Consider the following 25909-nt stretch of genomic DNA (forward strand, 5'->3'; position numbering starts at 1 on the left):
CCTGCATTGTATTCTTCAGTTCCATTAATTCACTTATATTCCTCTCTAAGTTGTCTATTCTCATTAGGATTTCGTCAAACCTTTTTTCAAAGTTTAGTTTCTTTACATTGGGCTGCAACATGTTCTTTTAACTCACAGAAGTTTCTTATTATGCATCTTTGGAAGCCTGATTCTGTTAATGGGATGTGCTCGTTCTCAATCAAGTCTTGTTCCCTTGTTGATGAGGAACTGTGATCCTCTTTAGAGGGAGAGGCGTTCTGATTTTGAGTATTCTCAACCTTTTTACCCTGGTTTCTTCCCATCATTGTAAATTTATCCTCCTGTCGTCTTTGTAGTTACCAACTTTCAGATTAGGTCTCTGAGTGGACGTCCAAGTTGTTAATTCCCAGGGCCGAAATATGAGCAACCCACTGCACCGGCCAAAACAGCGGTGTTAAGACTGATGGTGCTTTTCTGCCCAGGAATCTCCAGTCTGGCTTCCTTCGTGAGTCCGTAATAGGCGACTCTGCCTTCCCAGAGCTCCAAACCTCGGTCAGAAGGGGAACCAGTCCCGTTTACTCTGCACCAAGAGCTGCTGCACCAAGGTGCCAGCACAACCGCTGCACCGGCCACAAGAGTCGCGCTGGCGACCTGTGTGGCTCCTCCAAACCTCGGTCAGAAGGGGAACCAGTCCCGATTACTCTGCACCGAGAGCTGCTGCACTGAGGTGCTGACGAAACCGCTGCGCCAGCCACAAGAGTCGCACTGGCGACCCGTGGAGCTCCTCCACTGGGGATCTTCTGCTCCGTGAGCGACGAAAATTTGTCTGAAAGTGTGGCGTCCTCTTGTTTTCTGAGCTTTCGCTGGGAGCTGCAATCCTGAGATGTTAGCGATCGGCCGTCTTGGATCGTTCCCCTCCTTTTTTTTTTGAGATGGAGTTTTGCTCTGTCACTTAGACTAGAGTGCAGTGGTGTGATGTCAGCTCACTGCAGCCTCCACCTCTCGGGTTCAAGTGATTCTCTTGCCTCAGCCTCCTGAGTAGCTGAGATTATAGGCATGCACTACCATGCCCAGCTAATTTTTGTATTTTTAGTAGAGAGGGGGTTTGCGCCATGTTGGCCCGCTGGTCTTGAACTCCTGACCTCAAGTGATCTGCCCCACCTTGGCCTCCCAAGGTGCTGGGATTACAGACGTAAGCCACCACACCCACCTTTAATACACAGTCTATGTGTGTTGGTTTTGTCTCAGTAAATGCTTGATGACAGTGAAAAATCTAGAACTGTATATGCTGCTTCGAAGTCTAGCAAAGAGCCTAGTTTCTTTTTTTTCTTCTTTTTTTAATTTCAACTTCTATCTTAGATTCAGGGGATACATGTACAGGTTTGTTACATGGGTATATGGTGTAATGCTCGAGTTTGTGGGACAACTGATACCATCACCCAAGTATTAAGCATGGTACCCAATAGTTTTTCAACCCAGGCACCCTTCCCTCCTCCCTCCAGTTCCCAGTGTTTTTTGTTGCCTTCTTTATATCCATCAATACCTAGTGTTTAGCTCTCACTTACAAGTGAGAATATACAGTATTCGGTTTTCTGTTCCTGCCTTAATTCACTTAGGATAATGGCCTCCAGCTGCATCCATGTTGCTGCAAAAAAACATGATTTCATTCTTTATGGCTGCAAAAAAAAATCTTTTTAAAGTAATACTGGGGGATTTAAATCTTTCATGTAACTTTGGAAATATCCAGGATTCTCTATAAATGACTTTTGTCTGCTGGAACAAAATCAAAGTGACCAAGAAATAGAAAAATAGATGTAGAACAGTGTGCTGCCCCCCACATGGCTGCCCCATGCTATGGAGGAGGCACCAGAGAATAACTGGAATCCAGACCTGTGGTTGAGGACTCACTTATACTCAGAAAGGAGTCCTTTTTCTGTACATGTATCCTCTGAATATTGAAGATCAGATTTCTTCTGTCAATAATTAGAACTCTGTGAAAGATTTTTAATTCTGCAATTTATGTTTTAAATGCCCATTGTTTCCTATAACTTTTTCAAAAACAGTAAGTGCTAAAACTCTTCTGTCTTAACTTAAAATATGTTACCTATAACACTGGCTTCACTTTCTGTTTTTTATCAGGACCCCTGAACAGTGCCCAAGTGTTGTCTCTTTGTTGTCAGAGAGTTACAACCCTCATGTGCGCTATGGAGCTGCAATGGCCTTGGGGATCTGCTGTGCTGGTACAGGAAACAAGGTAAAGCCCAAAGCCAATGGGGTCAGTTCTTTCTTGGTGCCAGACTGTTTTTCCTCGCCGAAGAGTTTATGTAACAACTATAAAAATACAAGTGCAGTATGATCTGTAAGACTGAACTTGCCGTACAAAGCTTCCCAGTACTACCTCATTCTGAGATGCTGGATTGCCCAAATCTGCTTAAGAATAAATCATCACATTACATGGATAGCTGTAGCTGAAACAATGCTCTTGATTTTTTTTTTAAATCATTGATTTCTGGGGGGTTTTTTGTTGTTGTTTTTGAAGTGGAGTTTCGCTCTTGTCACCCAGGCTGGAGTGCAGTGATGCAGTCTCACCATGTTGGCCAGGCTGGTCTTGAACTCCTGACCTCAGGTGATCCACTTGCCTCAGCCCCCCAAAGCACTGGGATTATAGGCATGAGCCACTGCTCCTGGCCCTTTTTTTTTTTTTCATTTTTCTTTTTTTGTTTGTTTGAGTCATGCTCTGTTGTTTGGGCCAAAGTGCAGTGGTAGGAACACTGCCCACTGCAGCCTTAAACTCCTGGGCTCAAGTGATGCTCTGACCTCAGCCCGCTGAGTAACTGGGACTACAGGTACATGCCAACACACTCGGCTAATTTTTATTTTTCATAGAGAAGGGAAGGGGTCTCACTATGTTGCCCAGGCTGGTCTTAAACTCTTGGGATCAAGCAATCCTCCTGCCTCATCCTCTCAAAGTGCTGAGATTACAGGCATGAGCCACTGCACCTGGCCCATTGATTTCTTTAAAAGAATAAAAAGAAAAACAAAACATAAAGAAAATAAAGTAGTTTTTGTTAATGTTGTTGTTAAAGAACTATTTAGGTTATTTTATATGATTATTTTACATGTTTAATTTGTATAATTAGTATTCTGAAAAACAAGTTTCTCTTCTGAAGCCCTGAAAATCAGCTGATATGATATTTCGGTTTTAAGCAAATCTCGATTTGCTTAAATGTGCTATTTACCTATTTTCTCATATCTAACCTTAATAGGTAACTTCGTATTTGTTAAGCCCTCAAATGTTACAAAAAAGAGCTGAGTAAGGCAAGATGATGATTAGAAAACATAATTCATCATGAAATTCATAAAGAAATATGCTATTGTTTAAATAACAAGTATTCATAATTCACAGCAATGACATAATCAACACACTTTGCCTCTCATAGCACATATGCACAAATCTTGGCCACATCCCAGAAGTGAACCTTTTAACCGTGTGTGTGCATAAGACTGAGAGCATAGCTATGCTCCCAGTGCCATGGCCGGGCAAGGCGGCTCACACCTGTAATTCTAGCACTTACCTACCATACCACTGCACTCCAGACTGGGCAACAAGAGTGAAACTCCATCAAAAAAAAAAAAACTGAGAGCATAGCTGTACTCCCAGTGCCTTTTCATCAGAGAAAGGAGTCACTTTTTATATCATTTGTTCAAACTCAAAACAAAACATAGTTGTAAGTTTATGGATTGATTCCAGGAATCTAAAAAATTTTAATTTGCTTGACTTTTTTTCCAATAAAGAGTATTGGTATTGTGTAAGTTTTTCTAATCACATAAAACATTATTGAGGCTGGGAATAAAAATAACAATTTTTGGCCAGGCACAGTGGCTCAGTTGAGACCAGCCTGGGCAACATGGCGAAACTCCATCTCTACTAAAAATACAAAAATTAGGTGGGCATGGTGGCACATGCCTGTAATCCCAGCTACTCAGGAGATTGAGGCAGGAGAATTGCCTGAACCCAGGAGGTGGATGCTGCAGTGAACCAAGATCATGTCCTGGCACTTCAGCCTTGGGGACAAGAGTAAAACTCCATCTCAAAAAAATAAAAAGGCCAGGTGCGGTGGCTTACGCTTGATAAATATTTTAGAAAATCTCATCGCTTATGGTCTTAGGAAGTGCAACCATGAAATCAATTCTAGTCTATGATTTCATTTGTTTTGCTATTCTACTAGCTAGATGCTAGTAAAATCTTTTTTTTTTTTTTTTTTTTTTTTTGGAAATGGAGTTTTGCTCTTGTTGCCCAGGCTGGAGTGCAATGGCACAATCTCAGCTCACTGCAACCTCCGCCTCTTGGGTTCAAGTGATCCTCCTGCCTCAGCCTCTTGAGTAGCTGGCATCACCACACCTGGCTAATTTTGTATTTTTAGTAGAGACAGGGTTTCTCCATGTTGGTCAGGCTGGTCTTGAACTCCCAATGTCAGGTGATCCGTCCACCTCGGCCTCCCAAAGTGCTGGGATTACAGGCATGAGCCACTGCACCCAGCCTGCTAGTAAAATCTTTTGTTTGGAAAGTTTTGGGTTTTTTTTGGTCTTATTTAATTTTTCAATTAGGTCTTATAAAATCATCTGAGATATTACCTTACTCTAATATTTGTTTATTACTATTTTTCTTTTTTCTTTCTTACATTAGAGACAGGGTCAACTATGTTGCCCAGGCTGATCTTGAACTCCTGGGATGAAGCAATCGAGTGATCCTCCCACCTTGCCTTTCAGAGTGTTGGGATTACAGGCGTGAGCCATTGCACCCAATCTTACCCTAACGTTTGTAAAGAGTTTTTTTTTTTTTTTTTTGAGGTGGAGTTTTGCTCTTGTTGCCAAGGCTGGAGTATAATGGCACGATCCCAGCTCACTGCAACCTCCACCTCCTGGGTTCAAAAAATTCTCCCACCTCAGCCTCCCAAGTAGCCAGGACTACAGGCACTCACCACCAAGCCTGGCTAATTTTTATGGTATTTTTAGTACAAACAGGATTTCACCATGTTGCCCAGTCTGGTCTGAACTCCTGACCTCAGATAATCTGCCCACCTCCCAAAGTGCTGGGATTACAGGCGTGCACCACCACACCCAGCTGATTTTTATATTTTTAGTAGAGATGGGGTTTTACCATGTTGACCAGGCTGTTCTCAAACTCCTGGCCTCAATTAATCTGCCCAGCTTGGCCTCCCAAAGTGCTGGGATCACAGGCATGAGCCACCATGCCCGGCCTGATGGAGGTTGAATTATAATACAAATTTTGGATTCAGACTGGCCTGGGTTTGCTATCAGTACTTACTTGACTTTGAACAAGTTGTTTAACCTTTGTAACTCTCAGTTTCTTTGTTTATAAAGATTGTTTTGTGCTGGTTTTTTGCTTTAGGAGTAAGAAGGTTTATATCGAATAATATGTAAAATACCTAGTACTATGTCTGAAAAGTAATAGGTGCTTATCAAATGTTAATCCCCATTTTCTCTTTAATTTTATATGACCTCTCACCTCAAGACAAGAGCACTCAGGTTCTAAAGCTTCCTTTTCACTTACCCTCAGTTATATTGAAATTTACATAAAGCATAACCAGTTCTAAACTATTACATTCAAGTAGTTGTTAATTAATTTCTTACTATGCTGTTGGATGAAAATACTGACTTAGAGTGACAGTAGCTGTAGTCGTGCATCACTTAAGAACAGAGATGTTCTGAGAAATGCTTCATTAGGCAATTTCGTGACTGTACAAACATCATAGGGTATGTATACTTACACAAACATAGATGGTGATGGTCTGTTGCTTCCAGGATACAAACCTGTACATCAAGTTACTATACTGAATACCAGGCAGTTATAACACAGTGCTATTGGTGTATCTAAACAGAAAAGGTACAGTAAAAATGCAGTATAAAAGATAAAAATCATACAACTATATAGGGCACTTAACTGTGAATGGAACTTACAGGACTGGAACTTACTCAGGGTGAGTCAGTGAGTGAGTGTTGAGTGGATGTGAGGGCCAAGGACACTATTGTCACTATTATAAACACTGTATGCTTCAGCTACTAAATGTATAAATTTTTTCTTCAATAATTGATCTTAGCTTACCTTTTTTATGTTTTTAATTATTTTTAATTTTTTGACTCTTGTAATAACACTTAGTTTAAAACACAAACCCATTGTACAGCTGTACAAAAATATTTTTTCTTTATATTCGGTAACTTTTTTCCTATTTTCAAAATGATTTGCTTTTATTTTTAAAACTTTTTTTTTAAAGACTAAGACACACACTTAGACCAGGCCTGCACAGGGCCGGCATCATCAAGAAGTCACTTAGGCAATAGGAATTTTTTAACTCCCTTATAATCTTATGGGACTACCATTACATATGCAGTCTGTCATTTCCCAGAATGTTGTTATGTGGCATATGACTATAAAATGAAAATTCAGCCATATCAACTTTATTTAAAAGTTGTGTTTGTTTTTTTAAATTCTTTCAGGAAGCCATTAATTTGCTAGAACCAATGACAAATGACCCTGTGAACTACGTGAGGCAAGGGGCACTCATAGCTTCAGCTCTCATCATGATCCAGCAGACTGAAATCACTTGTCCAAAGGTGAGCAAACAAAGGAATTCCCTGGAAGAGAGATGGTTTGGCCCTTTCTTAAGTAACTTTTCTTTTCAGGACATTTTTTTTACTTCACATATGGGGAACACTGAAGTCACAGAAAGTAAAAGTAAAGAGCATTTGGAGTATAAGAGAATGGGGAAACTTTAAATATGTAATGCTCTTTAAATGCATTTTTACAGATTTAATGGTCCCTTTGTTAATTTAAGTATATAACTGTGCGTGAAAAATTAGAGCTCTTGGGTCGTTAAAATCAACTTTTTTGGCCTTTCACTGTCCTTTTAAAATGTATTCAGTGGGATAACTTTTTCCTCTGACAATATAGGATGCAAACTTAGGCGGTCCATGACTTTTTTGATCTATCTTTTTAAGGTAATATAAAAAAAATCTGCAGTCACTTTGTATCGTACATACAATCTTAGTTTAGAAATGAGTATATCCACATTCTCTTTTGGAATGTCATTGCCCTCCTGGGCAGTCTTTTTGGGTGGAGTTTCAAATGGCTCCAAGGCAGCTTTTTTTTCTACTTGACCCACATCTGCCTCTCGGAAACACTCTTTGCACATTTTGCCCTTCTGGATAGGAATATAATAGGCTATCAGTTCTAATACCTCAGTTGATAGCTAATGCCTCAGTACACAGCAGCTCCTGATCATATTGTGCACTACAAATAGACCCTCTGAAGCCCCTTTCTGTAAACTTGGAGTGAGGGGGAAAGACTCACAACCCAGCTTGCCCCAGAGATCCTTTTCACATATCCTCCACAATCCATACCCACCCTGTGGGTGACTCCATAATAGATTTGAGACACCTGTTTTAAAATTCCCTCATGAGCCAAGCACGGTGGTTCATTCTTGTAATCCCTAATTTGGGGGTTCATTCTTGTAATCTACTTTGGGAGGCTGGGGTGGGCAGATCACTTGAGCCAGGAGTTCAAGGCTAGCCTGGGCAACATAGAGAGGCCCCATCATTACAAAGAATTAAAATGAAATTAGCTAGGCATGGTGGCGTGCACCTGTGGTTCCAGCTAATTGGGAGACTGAGGTGGGAGGATCACTTAAGCCCAGGAGGCCAAAGTTGCAGTGAGCCATGGAGTGACAGAGCAAGACCCTGTCTCAGAAAATAAAATAAAATTCTCTCATGATAATCTCTCGATCCTCAGGTTGTTAGTGTTTGATATCTAAGGTGTCTTGTCACTTCATCCAAAACTTCTCATTCTACTAAGAAAATGCATGTATCTTACTTTTAATACAGGTACCAAAATTAGCACATTTGATATACTAAATAGACATTTATAGATTACACAGCAATTTCAGATCTTACAATTCTTAAAGCTAGGAGTATCCATATATTAATTAATTCTCACATACAGGATGTAGTCAAAAAATTGAGAACAGAAAAAACTTGGCATTCTGTCTTCTGCCTCATCAAGCAAATACAGAATATCACCCTTATTTTCAGCAAAGTAGACTTGAGATAGAAAAGAGAAACATTTCCAGAACTCATTGATTATTCATTCTAATTTTATGGAGCTTTGTGTAATAAATTTCAAGTTCTAAACATTTGCTATCATTTTTGCTTCATTTATTTAGTGTTTCTCTTTCTGTCTCAAAATTGTTTTCAGGACTTTCAAAAACTGTATTATTACAAAGATAGAATCTGACTTCTCATCCTGTTTTTATAACATGTTACTTAATATACTACATCTTCTAGAAGAAAACATCTTTCCAAACACACCACATTTCTTTTTGTTTTTAAATACAGCAGCTATCATATTTATATCTCTTATTTCTGCTTTTGATCTTCAACTGAACATTTAGAGGTTATCCAACTGAGTAGTGTCATTAAAGAAACACATTTAGGGCATGGAATGCACCTCCTCTAACAGTAATACACAGATATTCATTCACTTTGATCCCATATGTTACTTTCATGTTACTTGTATTATCAGCAAGACAAATGTTCTGTCTTCCCATCCTCTGCTGTACGATTTCATTGATTTTACAATTATATCTCTGTTCCAAAAATGGCAGAGTCCTTCAGGAGTTGGATAATCATTGCAGGAACTGTTGTTGAACCAAGTCTTAGCTGGTACAAATACAGGGGGCACACTCCCATCTTCAGGTTGTATCAGAATCTTAGACACTGATTAAAATGTCAAAATGAAATCACAGCTAGTAGCCTTTGCCATTAATATAAACTGGGTAGATAAATGTAAATGTATATACCACTGAGTAAAAAAGCAAAATTGACCGTATGAAACTCAAAAATTATTTCAGGAAACACTACTCTTTATAGCAAAGTTGTTACTCAGCATAAGAATTCTTAATTTCATTGTTTTCTGTTATTAAGCAAGTGATAAAGAATTTCATAGACTACAGTTTATATCATCTTTCCTTTAGCTGATAATTGCCAACAAGACAAAATTGACATTTTGGGGATGGTATACAGCATGTTGTCAAAAAGAAAAATTTGTTGAGAAACTCTGAAGAGGAGTAGCTTCTCAAGGCTACAGAGTCTTAGTTGCAAGGTTGCAAAACGAGTCCATGAAATAAAGTGGAAATGGCTCAAAAACAAAGATCAAATGTGAATTTCATCAAGAATTATAAACCCCTTTCAAAGGATTTCAAAAGAGAAATTTCTCAGATACTTTGTGAAATTCACAGTGGAAATTTCCAAAGGAAATGTTTTATGTAACCATGAATATATGTCACATCCCTAACACTTAGCTCCACACATTGCCCTCTTAGTTGAAATATCTCCAGTACATCTTTGCTTTGCTTCTCTCAGTAGCTAGCTCATGCTACTGAGAGAAGCTCTCACTAGCTCATGCTCGCAAACATAAACCCAGGAACATGTACATCTCCCTGGATCAAAGGTTCACATTTAACAAGGGTAATGTTCTTTTTTAGGTCCTTGGAGCTATTTTGCTCTAAGAACCCAACTCTGCTCTTTATTAATTTTTCTTTTGTTTTTCTTGTTAAATGAAATCCCCCATTAAGATGGGCACAGTGGCTGAGGCAGGAGGATCTCTTGAGTCTAGGAGGCCAGACTGAACAACATTGAAAGACCCTGTCTCTAAAAAACAAATAAACCAAAAAAGAAATTTCACCATTAACAGTTACTTGAACATGTAAATATTAGGTATCATATATAAAACCACATCAAAATATTACATTGTAAATATAGAATCTGGTGCTCCTATTACCAATATTATTTGGTCTGAGGCCTGGTACAGGAAAGCTTCTCCCATCATTGACATGTACCCTCTTTGAATTAAGCTCCTACAGTTCTAAAATAAATCACGGTATATATGATATTTTATAGCATAACATATTTGTGAGTAGTAGTCTATCTCTATTACCATACTGTTGTCTTAAGATAGGGACTTAAAGTCTTACAGTGTCAGTAGAAATGAAAAAGAAAAAGGCCACAAAACCTACCATAAGCAAATTAATGCTGATAAAATTGAACCTTTACCATGTAAAATTTCCATCCTATATAAGGTAATGTAAGTGTTCATCTAAAACAAGTTCAGAATCAGAGGAACTCGACCTGTCGAACCAGAATAAAAGTATCAAACATGAGTTTTGTTGTTGTTTTTTTTTGAGATGGAGTTTCACTCTTGTCGCCCAGGCAGGAGTGCAGTGGCGCAATCTTGGCTCACTGCAGCCTCCGTCTGCTGGGCTCAAGTGATTCTCCTGCCGCAACCTCCTGAGTAGCTGGGATTACAGGTGCCTACCACCATGACAGCTAATTTTTTGTATTTTTAGTAGAGAGAGGGTTTCACCATGTTGGGCAGGCTGGTCTCGAACTCCTGAATTCCTGACCTCAGGTGATCTGCCCATCTTGACCTCCCAAAGTCCTAGGATTACAGGCGTGAGCCACCACACCTGGCCACGTGAGAATTTTTTAAAGTAGAGGGGAATTTAGTGGTGATTTAATTATGCTAGGTTTTTTTTTTTTCTTTTTTGAGATGGAGTTTCGCTCTTACTACCGAGGCTGGAGTGCAATGGCGTGATCTCAGCTCACCGCAACCTCCACCTCCTGAGTTCAAGCAATTCTCCTACCTCAGCCTCCCGAGTAGCTGGGACTACAGGTGCACGCCACCATGCCCAGCTAATTTTTGTATTTTTAGCAGAGACAGGGTTTCACCTTGTTGACCAGGATGGTCTCGATCTCTTGACCTCGTGATCCACCTGCCTCGACCTCCCAAAATGCTGGGATTATAGGCGTGAGCCACCACCCCTGGCCCTATGCTAGGTTTTATAGTTAAAGAGATAAATTCTAGAGAAGTAAGTGACTTAAGTGGTTGTGTGCTAGGTAGTGGCAGAGGTTGTTCTTTGTTTCCCCACTATATTCTATTGCTGCCTGTGAATAAAAAATAAGAACCATGTTCAAGGAATATTATTTTGTTAGTAGCATTTAGATTGCAGAGATGATAGGAGGGATTGGTAGGATTCTTCCCCCATATGGTGAGGCAGTCATGCTTTTTGAACTATGAGATGACCCTTATATGTTACACTACATATATGTTACCTCATCTAATCCTATAATAGCCATGTAAGGTAGGTGCTAACATCTCTGTAGAGATGAAGATACTGAGGCTCATAAAAGGTAGTAACTTAACCAAACAGCTGATAAGCCAGGGTTGTATAATTCTATTATTCTGCCACTATATCACATTGTGGCCTCCCAAACCAATACAAATGAAAAGGGGAAAAAGATTCTGAAAGAATATGTAATGCAGATAAAGTCGTTATATTAGGAAACTCAAATTTGATATTTTCTGCTTTTGGCAGATTTGGGGAGCTCCATGATTATGTGCTTCTTGAACAAGCCGACTTCTTCCTGGGTGCCTACCATTTGAAAAGCACTGTTGGGAAAACAGAGAAGTGTAAGACATAGAAGAAGCATAAAGTAGTTTACTTATTGTCACCCAAACAGATTTAAAGGAATCACTCTCTTTATTCATACAGAATATATTTTATAAATATATTTTCTAATCATAAAAGTAATACATACTAATTTTAGAAAATGCAGAAAGAATAAAGAATTACCAGTGGCCAGATGTGGTGGCTCACGCCTGTAATCCCAGCACTTTGGGAGGCAGAGGCGGGCAGATCACTTGAGGTCAGGAATTTGAGACCAGCCTGGCCAACATGGTGAAATTCCATCTCTACTAAAAATACAAAAATTAGCCGGATATGGTGGCGGACACCTGTAGTCCCAGCTTCTCGGGAGGCTGAGGCAAGAGAATTGCTTGAACCCGGGCTGCACAGGTTGCAGTGAGCCAAAATCGAGCCACTGCACTCCAGCCAGTGCAACAAAGCGAAACTCCATGTCAATTGAAAAAAAAAAAAAAGAATTATCAGTAATCCCACCCTAAATGAGTCAGCACATTTTCCATTTTGATATGCTCCTTTTGGTAAGAGTACAGATTCTGACAAGTCCTCAGAAAATTAATGTGAGATGATAATGAAAATCTTTATGTGAATATACTTAATCCAGAATATACCTCACACAGCTTTGGTGAAGGGTAGTTTACTTTAAGGTGAAACTGATGTACTATGCTTTTTAGGAAACCTGCAAGGTTAGTGGTAAACAGAATAGCTATAATTCAAAGTGCAATGAAAGCCTTAGTGTTTGCTTGGACTCTTTAGGCCTGCTGACTAACAGTGGTAATGTATGAAATCACATTCAACATTCCTTTGACCTTAAAACATCCACTGTGGAATGAGGATTGAAGACAGAGCTGGTGCTCCCACACTAAAAAAATCGTTAACACCGTGATTTCAACCACGGAACTGCTCTGCCTTCAAGTCTGGTCCTTATCTCTCGCTTGAGCTTTACAAAACTCAGAACTAAGTCTCATTATCATTGGAACAATATATTCCCTGTTCTAAAGTGGTACCACAAATGAAAAGTCTTTCTCTTGCTTCTTCAGGTGAATCAGTTCAGACAGCTGTATTCCAAAGTCATCAATGATAAGCACGATGATGTCATGGCCAAGTTTGGCGCTATTCTGGCCCAGGGCATACTAGATGCAGGTAAATGTTTTAAGTCTTCAAGATATATTTATTTAAACTAAATCTAATAAAGTAACTATCTGCTCTAACTATATGACATAATGGAAATTGAGTCTGAGGCAAATTATTCCTGGAGAAAATTTGGAGCCTGCAGTTCATAGAGATCATGTATATTTAAGAATACAGGCTGATGGCCAGGTGCAGTGGCTCATGCCCATAATTCCAACACTTTGGAAGGCCTAGCCAGGTGGATCACTTGAGGTCAGGAGTTTGAGACCAGCCTGGCCAACATGGTGAAATCCCTTCTCTACTACAAATAACCCAAATTAGTTGGGCATGGTGACAGACACCTGTAATTCCAGCTACTCAGGAGGCTGAGGTAGGAGAATTGCTTGAACCTGGGAATTGGAAGTTGCAGTGAACCAAGATCACACCCACTGCACTACAGCCTGGGGGACAAGAGCAAAACTCCTTCTCAAAAAAAGAAAGAGTACAGACTGTTATGGTTTGAATTCTAGTCCCTTTGCAGTGTAAGCTATGTAACCTTGAGAAGTTATTTTCCACTCTGGTAAGTCTACCTCTTAGTGTTGGGAAGATTTTAAATACATGCAAAGCCACCTGGCACAGTGGCTCACCCCTGTAATCCCAGTACTTAGGAGGCCAAAGCAGGTGGATCACCTGAGGATCAGGTGAGGACCAGGAACTCCTGAGTTCAGGACCAGCCTGGCCAACATGGTGAAACCCCATCTCTACTAAAAATCCAAAAACGTTAGCCGGGCATGGTGGTATGTGCCTCTAATCCCAGCTACTCAGGAGGCTGAGGCAGGAGAATCATTTGAACCCAGGAGGCAAGGTTGCAGTGAACTGAGATTGTTTCACTGCACTCCAACCTGGGTGATGGAGTGAGACTCTCTTAAAAAAAAAAAATTAAAATACATGCAGAGCAATAAGAACAATGCCTATCACTAAGTAAAGTTGCTGTTGGTTGGTTTTACGTTTTGTTTTGTTTTGCTTTTTAATTTAAGACAGTGCCTCACTCTGTCACCCTGGCCAGAGTGCAGTGGCACAGAGATGGTGAAGGGTAGTTTACTTTAACCTCCTGGGCTTAAACAATCCTCTTGCCTCAGCCTTCCAAGTAGCTGAGATTACAAGCATATGTCACCATACCCACCTAATTGTATAAATTTTGTAGAGATAGGATCTCAATAAGCATCTCACTATGTTGCCCAGACTTGTCTTGGACTCCTGGACTGGAGCAGTCTTCCCACCTCGACCTTTCAAAGCACTGGGGTTATAGATGTGAACCACTGCCCGGCCAATTTATTTTTCCTTTAATTTTTTTAGTATTACATGCATTTTAAACAAGTTGACATTGAAACATTTTTGAGGAAAACATATTTGAAACAAATTCTGGGAGCCAAATCACTTATGAAATAAGATAAATTGAATATTTACCTAAAAAATTCACATATAACACACTGTGCCATCTGGCTCCAGAACTCTCAGTCTTCACCATAACACCATAGTCTGTTTCAAAAGATAGAGTGGTATGCTTTAGTTCCTTAAACTTGGAGTTCATTCGGTATATTCCTTAACATTATTAGTGACCTCTCAATAGGATAAGAGGAGAAGAGCATATACATGCTTCATTGTTCAGCTATGTGATTCTTTTTCCACCTATTCAGGTGGAATATAATCCTTTTTATTTTTGCTAATTTGAAAGATGAGGAATAACATCTCAATACTTTTATAGCAGCCCTATTAATAAGGGAGAATTTTTTTCACATTGATTAGTCATTTGTATTCTAAGAAAAACACTGCCTTATTTGTTGCAGTCATTCTTTCCTCAGTCAACTAGGAGTGTCTGTATATTTGTAGTGAAGGAGATCGGGAAAAGAAGCTGCCATTTTTGATAACACTTATAAATTTTTGTTCATCTTTTTGGGTTTTCTACTTGGTATGAGTGTTTTAATCATACCAAAGTTTTCAGAGTCTTTTATAATTTTAGATACTCTCCCTCACATGACCTCTTTCTTTTTAAAAAAAATAATCCACGTTTCCTTCCTAATTTGATTAATCTTTTTTCTTTATTAGGTTTGCCAGTAATTTCTCTGTTTATATACTTATTCTGTTCTTTTTTGTAAATTATTTTTGATCTTATCTTTATTATTTGCTGTTTTATAACTTTGGTGTTCTTTTCTAAATTTTGAGGTAAAGTTCCTCTTTTTAACCTATTTGTCTAATGGGGTTTTTTGTTTGGTTGGTTTTCATTTTCTAAGAGGTTGAGATTTTTCTGCTTAAAGTTTTAATGTCGAGGCATAGTTTACTTTTCTCTTTCTTTTTAATTTAAAAAGTATTTCCTTGTAGCTATTTATAGATAAGGAAAATATTCTATAAATATTTTAGATAAAATAAACCATTTCAATTCTAGATGGTATTGATTCCCTCCTGTTTACAAGCTGCATATGTGGACATCCATAGTTTCTCCCTTCTCATTCTTCACTACCTTCCAATATTTTAGTATTACATTTATGTTGTCAATGGTTTGTGATGTTTACATTGTCTTCAGAAATCATAATTCTAACAGCTGTATGGTCTTAGTTTCATATTTAAATGGATTCATTGCTCCCACCATTTCTTTTATTGCAGCTTTTTAATTCTTAGATTATCTCTACTAAGTCTAGACACTGAATTGGCTGGATTTTTATCAGTAATTAAGTTTTTTTAATTGGACTTTTAACAATTTTTAGATTTACAGAAAAAAATAAGCAAGATATGCAGAGTTTCCATATGTCCCCTTTGCCCCTCCCATTTCTCCTGTTATTGGCATCTTGTGTTAGTGTGGTATATTTGCTTACAATTGATGAGCCAGTATTGACACATTATTACTAATTAAAGTCCTTAGTTTAGAGTTCACTCTTTGATGTACATTTTATGAGCTTTGACAAATGTTTAATGTCAGGTATCTACCATAACAGTATCATACAAAATAGTTTTACTACCCTAAAAAGTCCCTGTGCTTAACCTGTTCATCCCTCCTTGCTCTCTATGCAAGCCCCTGACCTTTTTACTATAACCATAATTTTGTTTTAATAAAGTTTCAAATGTATGGAAAGTTTTTCACAATATCTTATTTTTCCAATGTCTGTGGAATCTGTAGTGATGTCCCCTTGTTCATTCTTTTTCTTTTTTAAAAATTTATTTCTATTTATTTTATTAAGATAAGGTTGACAAATAGAAATTGTATATACAGTGTCACGATGCTTTGATATAGATAGTAAAATGGTTAAAGCAAGCTAATTAACATATCTATTACCTTACATACTTATCATTTTTTTGTTGTGAGAAAATTTAAGATCTCTTTAAGCATTTTTCAAATATACAGTACATTATTATTAGCTGTAGTCATGCTGTACCATAGATCTCCTGAACTTACTACTCATCCTAATTAAACTTTCTCCACAGTTTTAGTTTTGCCTTTTCCAGATTTTCATATAGTTAGAATCATAGAGTATATATCCTTTTCAGATTACTTCTTTGGTGGTATTTAAAACAAGATTTAGGAATAACATTTTACTGCTCTGTAATCTTTTTTTCTTCTTTTAGCTGCCACTTTTTAAAGTGTATGATTTTAGACTACACCTCTTCACTCATTTCTTCAGCACTACCACAGTTTTTTGCTGGTTTTTACATTAGGGCAACTTGTTAAGAATAGAGGAGACTGCTCTGGGCACACTGCCTGTAGGGTAGCCCTCTCTGCAAGGAGCAATACAAAAAAAAAAGAAAAAGAATTTTTTAATTAAAAATATAAAAACGAAATTATATATTAGGAAAAAAAGAATTAGGGGAGGATAATTCCGTGTTTCACCTCTTCTCTGCCTTGTTTACTACAAGTCATCTCACTGTGTTCTTCCTTCCTCTTTTAGCCTCTGTTAGTCTTTTTTTATCTTTTTTTGTTTGGGGTTTTTGTTAGTTTGTTTTTACTTTCTGTTTATCTTATGGACCAATCAAGTTTTGGTGCTTCTTTCCATTTCTCTTTATTTATAACAATTTTTGCTTTAGACATTTATTGCATAAAAGTTCTGTACTGTAGTGTTCACTGTTGTGAGCATAAAATTAATCTCATGTCCTTTTTCACTCTTTAATATCCTATCCTCATACAACACTGTGCTGCAACTGCATTCAAAAAATTTGCAGTCTTGATCTCCTCTCAGTAAAATTATTAGTAGTAGGCCGGGCTTGGTGGCTCACACCTGTAATCCCAGCACTTTGGGAGGCTGAGGCAGGTGGATCATTTGAGGTCAACCTGGCCAATATGGTGAGGCCCCATCACTACTAAAAATACAAAAATTAGCCAGGCATGGTGGTGCGTGCCTGCATTCCCAGCTACTCAGGAGGCTGAGGCACAAGAATTGCTTGAGCCTGGGAGTCAGAGGTTGCAGTGACCCAAAATTGCACTACTGCACTGCATCCTGGGTGACAGAATAAGACTCCGTCTCAAAAAGAAAAAGAAAATTAGTGATAGTAGAAAAAAATCTAGAGAGAGCAACTTCAAGGGAAGGAATAAAGTTAATGAGAACTCACTCAGTGATTCAGTCTCTTCGGGGAGAAAAGCTGAAGATAAAGAAGATGATTAAAGTTTGTTAAACTGCAAATTATCAATATGATAAACTCTACCTTGTTTATTAAATCTCAGAACGTTAGAACAAAAGGCTAATTTAGTTTCTATGTCCGAAGAAGATAGATTTCATTGAACTAAAAGGAAATTCAGCTTCCAAGTTAGACAAATAGCACATTAGCTAGGCATCCTTTTCCTGTCTTCTGCCCTCCCCAGCCCCCATCCCAGGTTAGTTACCATGTCATAGTGAAATGTTCCCACTACCGCCCAGTTTGTAGTTACCATAGTATTTCCATGTCTTATTTTAATTACCTAATTATCTGTCTTCTTTGTGAGACTGGAGTCTCCTTAGGATCTTTTCTAGTATGTTGTTTTCAATCCTCAGTATATAGTAAGCATGCAGTGAAGGGGGAAGAGTATAAGTAGACAATAAATGTGTATAATTCATTTGTATTGGAAAAACAAAATTAAAGTATACCTGGCCTTTTTTTAGATGAAAATTTTAAATACCTACAGTGAAGTATTAAGAAAATCTAGATTATTTGGTTTAACAGTAGAACCCTGATTCTTATAAAAATTAAAATGCTGTTTGATTTAGTAAAGTCAAGTCAGTGTTTGGTTCTTGACTCCAAGTAAAATGTGAAGCAAAATGTGAAAATACTGGATTAAGAGAAAAGAAATGTGAGCAACAGGAATCCTGCACTGGAATTCAAATTAATACCCTGATTAGGCACAGACAAGCCCCATTTTTACAGGATATATTATGTAAATGAAGATATTTGCATTTCAGAGTTCTGTGATCCAGCACTAACATTGTAACCATCTAACGCATGTGCCAAATCTGACAATGGTGTATTTTGTTTTGCCTGCCTAACAAAATCTGCAAGATTTTGGACAAAATCCAGAATCTTTTAAAAACAAAGTGACCTAGTGACCCTGGACCTACAGTCTAGTAAGATGTTCCCTTTAAATAGGACATGTACTTTCCAGTTTGCTTCAATTTTAAAAACAAAATGACCTAGTAACCCTGGACCTACACCCCTGGTAACAAGCTCCCTTTAAATAGGACATGTACTTTCCAGTTTGCTTCAATCCCCACTGCTCCCAGCCCGCTTATTCCTCATTTGTTTACTTGACTCATTCCTAAAGGCATTTATTTGAGTTTGTAATCCCTCATAGCCTCCTAGAATCTCAGCCTTACAAGGGCTCAGTAAAGATCCAGCTCTCCAACTGATGGCTTGGATCTTAACTCGAGTTCACTGGCTTTCAAGCTTTCTCTGCACTCTGTAGAGGATTAGTCTAGGGCAGCAGTCCCCAACTTTTTTGACACCAGGGAGAGGTTTCGTGGAAGACAATTTTTTTCCACAAGTAGGGTGGGGCGGTTTCAGGATGAAACTTTCCCACCTCAGATCATCAGGCATTAGATTCTTATAAGGAACGTTCAACATAGATTCCTCACATGCAAAGTTCACAGTAAGGTTCACACTCCCATGAGAATCTAATGCCACTGCTGATGTGACAGGAGGCGGAGCTCAGGTGGTAATGCTCACTTGCCTGCTGCTCACCTCCTGTGAAGTGGCCTGGTTCCTAACAGGTCATGGACAGGTACCAGTCTGCAGCCCCAGGATTTGGGGGCCCCTGGTTCCAAGCCATATGTTCTCCCAGCAGTCCAAACTTCTGATTAAACAGAAGCAGCTCTGATTTTATTCTTTTACATATTGTGTTTTTTTAGGAAACTTTCAATTGAGTCAAGGGTTAGATGTTAAAAGTTTTCTTTTGTAAGTGGTAGTGCTAGTTCAAGTGCTGAAATTCAACCCCCTCATTTTGCCAATGGGAAAAAAAGACTCTTAGAAATAAAGTGTTTTGTCCATGGTTACAAGGCTAGTTAATGTCAGAGCTCCTTCAACCAATTTAAGTGGTTTAATAATTCGCAGGGTGATGCTCAGTGCTTTCTTACATTTTTATATAGCTGCATATAAATCTTCATAATTTGTAAAGGATATTCTCAAAAGTCTAACAATTTTTATGCTGCTTAGCACCTAAAAGACCAAGAGTCAGAACATATTTACTGTTTTATATAATTTTTTTATTTTACTGTTTTATATAAATTTATATATATCTTTTTTTTTTTTTTTTTTTTTTGAGACGGAGTTTTGCTGTTGTTACCCAGACTGGACTGCAATGGCACGATCTCGGCTCACCACACCCTCCACCTCCTGGGTTCAAGCAATTCTCCTGCCTCAGCCTCCCGAGTAGCTGGGACTATAGGCACACACCACCATGCCCAGCTAATTTTCGTATTTTTAGTAGAAACGGGGTTTCACCTCGTTGACCAAGATGGTCTCGATCTCTTGACCTCGTGATCAACCCGCCTCGGCCTCTCAAAGTGCTGGAATGATAGGCGTGAGCCACTTTTTTTTTTTTTTTTTTTTTTTTTTTTTTTTTAAGAAGGGGTTTCACCATGTTGGTCAGGCTGGTCTTGAACTCCCGACCTCAGGTGATCTGCCTCCCTTGGCCTCCAGAGTGCTTGGATTACAGGCGTGAGCCACTACACCTGGCCAGTTTTATATAAATTTTTATAAGTGTGTGAGTATATTATAAATATGTATTTGTCTGCATTCAGACATATGGTTGAAGCAGAAAGAGTAAAACTAAGCAAACAGTATCTATGCTTGCCTCTGCTATTATTTGCAAAAAGTATATTCTAAAACTTTGCTTTTTATTCGCACATGAATGCCCAATATATAATATAGATTAATATTTAATTTAGCATCATAGTTTTGATACCCTTCAGGTGCAGTTTTTAAAAAACACCTTCCTATAGAGAAAGTAAGTCTAGATGTTTGCTGAATCCAGTTAAAATTACAGCACTTACAAATTTGGAGATCCTGGATAATTCACTGATTCCAAGGACTGCATATTAGACTGCACATATGAACTGTACTTTTAAAATCATCACCAGATGCTTCCCTACTGCAGCACTTACAAATTTTTACTATTGGCTGGACATGGTGGCTCACACACCTATAATCCCAACACTTTGGGAGGCTGAGGCAAGAGGATCGCATGAGGCTAGGAATTTGAGACTAGCCTGGGCAACATAGTGAGACCCCCCATCTCTACAAAAAATTTAAGAGGTAGCCAGGTATAGTGGCACACACTTGTAGTCCCAGCTACTCGGGAGGCTAAAGCAGGAAGATCCCATGAGGTCAGGAAGTTGAGGCTGCAGTGAGTTATGATCATGCTGCTGCACTTGAGTATAGTGTTTTACTTTATCAACTTCAAAAAAAAAAAGAAAGAAAGAGTGGCCAGGTGCAGTGGCTCACACCTATAATCCTAGCACTTTGGGAGGCCGAGGTGGGTGGATCACCTGAAGGTCAGGAGTTTGAGACCAGCCTGGCCAACATGGTGAAACCCCCATCTCTACTAAAAATACAAAAATTAGCTGGGCATGGTGGTGGGTGCCTGTAATCCCAGCTACTCGGGAGGTTGAGGCAGGAGAATTGCTTGAACCCAAGAAGGGAAGGTTGCAATGAGCCAAGATAGCGTCATTGCACTCCAGTCTGGGCAACAAGAGCAAAACTTCATCTCAAAAAAAAAAAAAGATATATTTATTATTGTCCTACTGTAATAATCGGACAATACTATTATTGTTCATGGTTTCTGTCTTTTTCTACAGGTGGTCATAATGTCACAATCTCCTTACAGTCCAGGACTGGGCATACTCATATGCCTTCTGTGGTTGGCGTCCTTGTATTTACCCAGTTCTGGTTCTGGTTTCCTCTTTCACACTTCCTGTCATTGGCTTATACCCCTACCTGTGTCATTGGCCTTAACAAGGACTTAAAGGTATGTCTATGAGACCTCAACTTTGTAGTATTTCCTGTTCACCATATTTTAATTCATATTTACCATTCACATGCAAGGATTTCCGTGAAGTTTTAAAGATGAGTTAACATCTCATCGATAACATTTTCCCTTTAAACTGAATCATCACTTTTTTGAGTGGAGTGTGTCATTAAAAGTTTTCAAAATTATATTTCCTTACTAGCTGTGTAACCTCAAGTAAATTAGTTGAGAAGGAATGGTGAGAGAGGGGGCTAAATATAAAGACATGAAGAGGCTTTATATACCACTCTGATTAATTTTATTTAATACTAAAGGCTGGGAGCTGTTGAAAGATTTCAAATGGTAAATGAACATGAGATTTCCATTTAGAAAAATCTTTCTGGTATCAATGGAAAGTCATTACAATGCTATAGCAATAATTTGAGCAAGGAAGAATGTGAACCTAAAGTAAATCTTTCAGATTTAGTTTTTCAGAGTTCTCTGTTATTAGAGTGGTTGACAAAATAAAGAATGATTACTAAAGGGAAAAAGCAAAATAGGAGGATGACTCTTTGGTAGAAGCAGATCAAGACCAACAGGGAGGAGCTAGGGAATCTGATGAAATGAAATTGTTCACTTAAGTCAAAAATTTAAGGCAGGCTGGGCGCGGTGGCTTAAGCCTGTAATCCCAGCACTTTGGGAGGCCGAGGCGGGTGGATCACGAGGTCAAGAGATCGAGACCATCCTGTTCAACATGGTGAAACCCCGTCTCTACTAAAGATACAAAAAAATTAGCTGGGCATGATGGCGTGTGCCTGTAATCCCAGCTACCCAGGAGGCTGAGGCAGGAGAATTGCCTGAACCCGGAAGTCGGAGGTTGCAGTGAGCCGAGATCACGCCATTGCACTCCAGCCTGGGAAACGAGGGAAATTCTCAAAAAAAAAAAAAAATTTAAAGCACTGCATGCCCTTATCATCACATTTGTAGTCATATTTTTTAAATGGGGTTTGTGCTTAGGTCTTAGTCCTGTGACTTGATGATTCATCTTCTTCTTTTTTAAAAGTCAAAAGGCTTTTTGACCTTTAAATAACTCTTACATCTGGTCATCACTGTTTAAATGTTCCACTAAATTTTCAGAGTGGAAAATTTTTAGGCTTAATACTGACTGGTAAAAATAGAATATTTCTTTGTCTTGATTTTTCAGTATAGCTGTATAGCCAGTTATCATTTGTTCAGTGTTTCGGTATTAAAACTGCTCACATTTGTAAATATTGAGCAGCTTTATTGTCAGAACAGGAATCCTTTGGTTTCCTAATCCCTAACTTTTAACATTGTAATTAAACAGCCTGTATAACCTATTTTATTCTCTGTCAAACAATTGTATGATTGCTGTTTTTACACTTTGTAATGAAAATGGGATGGAGAAGATAAGGTTCCTTGTCCTTATGGTGTGTATTATCATTTTCCATCAATGCAGATTGGCTAAATAGATAAAAATTCAGGCCAGGTGTGGTTTGTGCACACTTGTAGTCCTAGCTGCTTGAGATACTGAGGCAGGAGAATCGCTTGAACCCAAGAGGCAGAGGTTGCAGGGAGCTGAGATTGCACCACTGCTCTCCAATCTGGGCAACACAGTGACACTCTGTCTCAAAAGAAAAAAAAAAAAAGGAAAGAACAAAATTCAGACCAAAGAACTTTAAAACTGGTCATTAGGTAATATAAAACTGACTTTCTCTTAGGCTCATGTTAGACTCTTATAAGGCATGATTATATATGGAGTGGAAACTGTATACAGGCTAATGTAAGTTATTAGTATGGTACAAAGAAGGGACATGGCAGTTTGTATGCAGGATAGACCATTGAATGCTTTCCAAAGGAGTGAACAGTTGATCTTATGCTCACACCACTACCCATTGAAGCAGGTTGGTTTGTTTATAAAGATAAGATAAAGGGATGCCCATTCAAAGGCACAGAGGTTAAGAAAAGTATAGAGAACTGCAGGTAATTCTGTAGAATATAAAAACTAAATCAGTAAAAGAAGACCTGTCTTTCAGAGAAGAATCATAACATAGTTGAACATATAGCCTGTATTAAAACGGTTGGTCTCCTTTTGTATCTGTATGCTTGTGGAGAGCACAGAATACTGAAAACCAATGTTATTTTAATGGAATTTCTTCAGATGCCGAAAGTTCAGTATAAATCAAACTGTAAACCATCCACATTTGCATATCCTGCCCCTCTGGAAGTACCGAAAGAAAAAGAAAAGGAAAAGGTAGGTTTTTTTGTTCCTTTTAGCTGCATTCGTACTTATATATAGGAGCCACTGAGTATTTTACTTTGTCTTTAAATATGTTTTATATTTTAAAAGTGTCAAATGTTAGCATAAGAAGTGTTCATTACACAAGAATATGAAGTAAAAGTCCTTTTTGTCTCTTGGTCATCCATGTCTCATGTCACAGGAGTTACAACTTCTAAATCCCTCTGACAATTTTCTCTGCACATGTCAATATTTTTTATACCACAAATAGAATTATTCTCTACATTTCTGCATCTTGTTGTTTTCACTTTAACTATATATATATATATATATATATATATATATATATATTTTTTTTTTTTTTTTTAATCTCAGTGTATGCAGATCTCATTTTTTTCCCAGAGCTGCAAAACAGTGCCTTTACTGTGCGTAGTACTGTTTGTTTTACCAGTTTTTTCTTTGATACTCATTTAAGGTTATTTCTCATTTGTCACCCCTACACAAGTGAGCTTGGAATTGAAAGTCTTTATACACATGTATTTATGCACTGTGTAGGTATATCTGTAGGTTAGAATCCTGGATCTGAGATTACTTGATCAAAGGTAATGCTAATTATGTTCATATTTATCAGCTGTTTGCCTTTCAAAATGGACATAATCGCTTTATACTCCTACCAACTGTGTGTGAGGACACTCAAGTATTAAATCAAAGAATAATACATTAAAGAGTTGTACTTGCCTGTAAAGTTTTACTCAGCAAAATTCTACTTTTTTGATACCTATGTATAGGAAAATGGCTCTTTCTCACATAATTTTCATATTGGCCAGTTGTTGATTATTTGCTGTAAATTTTGTGTATAAGTAAGGATAATTAACCAAATCTGAGGGTGGCAGCTAAGGAATATCCTTGACAGCATCTTGTTTCATCAAGTGTGTTTCAGACCCTCCTTTGGGTCTGATAGAAAGTCAGCTTTTACACCCAGTATTGCCCAGCTTTTCACCTTTGTTTTCAGTGAGACCCATGAAGGAGGATAATTATAGGCTAACCACTCATCCACTGTATATTAGCATTTTAAGAATGTAGTCCAGTGAGAATATCTCTATAACCAGCACCAAAGAAAATTGTTCTGTTTTCCATTGCTTTCCCAGTAAAGCAGAAAAGGCTCTAGCACCCAAATCTCAATCTTAGAAGTACATGATAGCAAATTCATATCCAGGGTAGGCTACAGATCAAAAAAACAAAAGAGTTACATTGGGTACAAGCCTCCAAAAACTAAAGATTCACCTGATGGCAAGAGTAGTAAATTATTTTAATAAATGTCCTGCTTAGTTTTCCCATTTATTCTGATTATTTTTTCTTTATAATGCCAGGAAATGGAATAGTGTTACAGGACTGAGTTCTCTAGGGCTTACATGTTTGTATGTCAGTAAGGGATTATAACAATTTATCCTGTTCATTTTCCCTAGGTTTCTACTGCTGTGTTATCTATAACTGCCAAGGCTAAAAAGAAGGAAAAAGAAAAGGAAAAAAAGGAGGAGGAGAAAATGGAAGTGGTAGGTATAACTTGGTGGTCCTATGGATTGAAGTATCTCTGTTGTCGTGGTCGAGATTATTTCTTAGTTGAATATTATTCTACCTTGCTCTTGGCTTCCTTCAAATAATTATCCTGTTCTCAGCATTTAGAATCATAAAATTATACTTGAAAGAGACTCTAGAAATTATATCCATTTGTGGGAAGAATAGAAGGATACAAATTAGGAAAAAGTTCCTGGAGGAAATGACAACTAAAATAGGTTTTGGAGGGCAAAGTAGGATTTTCACAGATGAGATAATGAGAGTAAGAGAAAGAAAGGCCCTTTCAATCAAAGGGATTATCCTGTTCTTTAGGTAGACCTTCTTTTTCTAATCTCTGCTGTAGAAAACCCTTCTTAACCTTTAAAACGGAGTCAGTTATCATTTCCATTCCTAAGCAGTTATTTTTCCCTCTTTGGAGTCTGATAGCACTTTAGTTGTACTTCCATTACTGCCTACCACTACCTTTTGTACCTTATAGCTGCTCAGTAAACTTTTCAGATATTACTTAGTTCTGTGGTACAAAAATGAACTTCTATTGAGCTTTTTAAAAATTTTATTTTTTAGGATGAGGCAGAGAAAAAGGAAGAAAAAGAGAAGAAAAAGGAACCTGAGCCAAACTTCCAGTTATTGGATAACCCAGCCCGAGTTATGCCTGCCCAGCTTAAGGTCCTAACCATGCCAGAGACCTGTAGATACCAGCCTTTCAAACCAGTAAGTTACCAGTGACTCTTAGCTACATATACCAGTGGAATATTAATCCAAATAACAATAGAATATTGATAGAGAATGGTAAATCTCCAAAGCATTGGAGCAAGCTCACTAGTTCTAAGAAATTATTAAACAAAAGAGAGAATGTTCTTTTCCATTTCATATAGATTTGGGAGAATTTTTTCTTTCTCTCTGTAACTCTACAAACTCCCCTCCTCTACCACAGACATACGACGTAAGAGTTCCTAAGACAGGATTGTGATTAGG

General features: G+C 38.2%; 1 protein-coding gene across 2 annotated transcripts in view; it reads left to right on the plus strand.

Annotated features, from left to right (window-relative positions):
* Positions 1-25909, plus strand: part of PSMD1 (proteasome 26S subunit, non-ATPase 1) — a 113997-nt gene that overhangs the window by 75854 nt on the left and 12234 nt on the right. For both annotated transcript variants that reach the window (XM_002749882.7, XM_054258027.2), the window contains exons 17-23: positions 2119-2233; positions 6499-6615; positions 12575-12677; positions 20954-21123; positions 23282-23374; positions 24826-24912; positions 25499-25645. In XM_002749882.7, coding sequence (XP_002749928.1) covers positions 2119-2233; positions 6499-6615; positions 12575-12677; positions 20954-21123; positions 23282-23374; positions 24826-24912; positions 25499-25645 — 832 coding nt within the window. The remainder of the gene's footprint in view (positions 1-2118; positions 2234-6498; positions 6616-12574; positions 12678-20953; positions 21124-23281; positions 23375-24825; positions 24913-25498; positions 25646-25909) is intronic.

This window comes from Callithrix jacchus, chromosome 6, assembly GCF_049354715.1.
Source record: "Callithrix jacchus isolate 240 chromosome 6, calJac240_pri, whole genome shotgun sequence".
Classification (NCBI taxonomy): domain Eukaryota; kingdom Metazoa; phylum Chordata; class Mammalia; order Primates; family Cebidae; genus Callithrix; species Callithrix jacchus.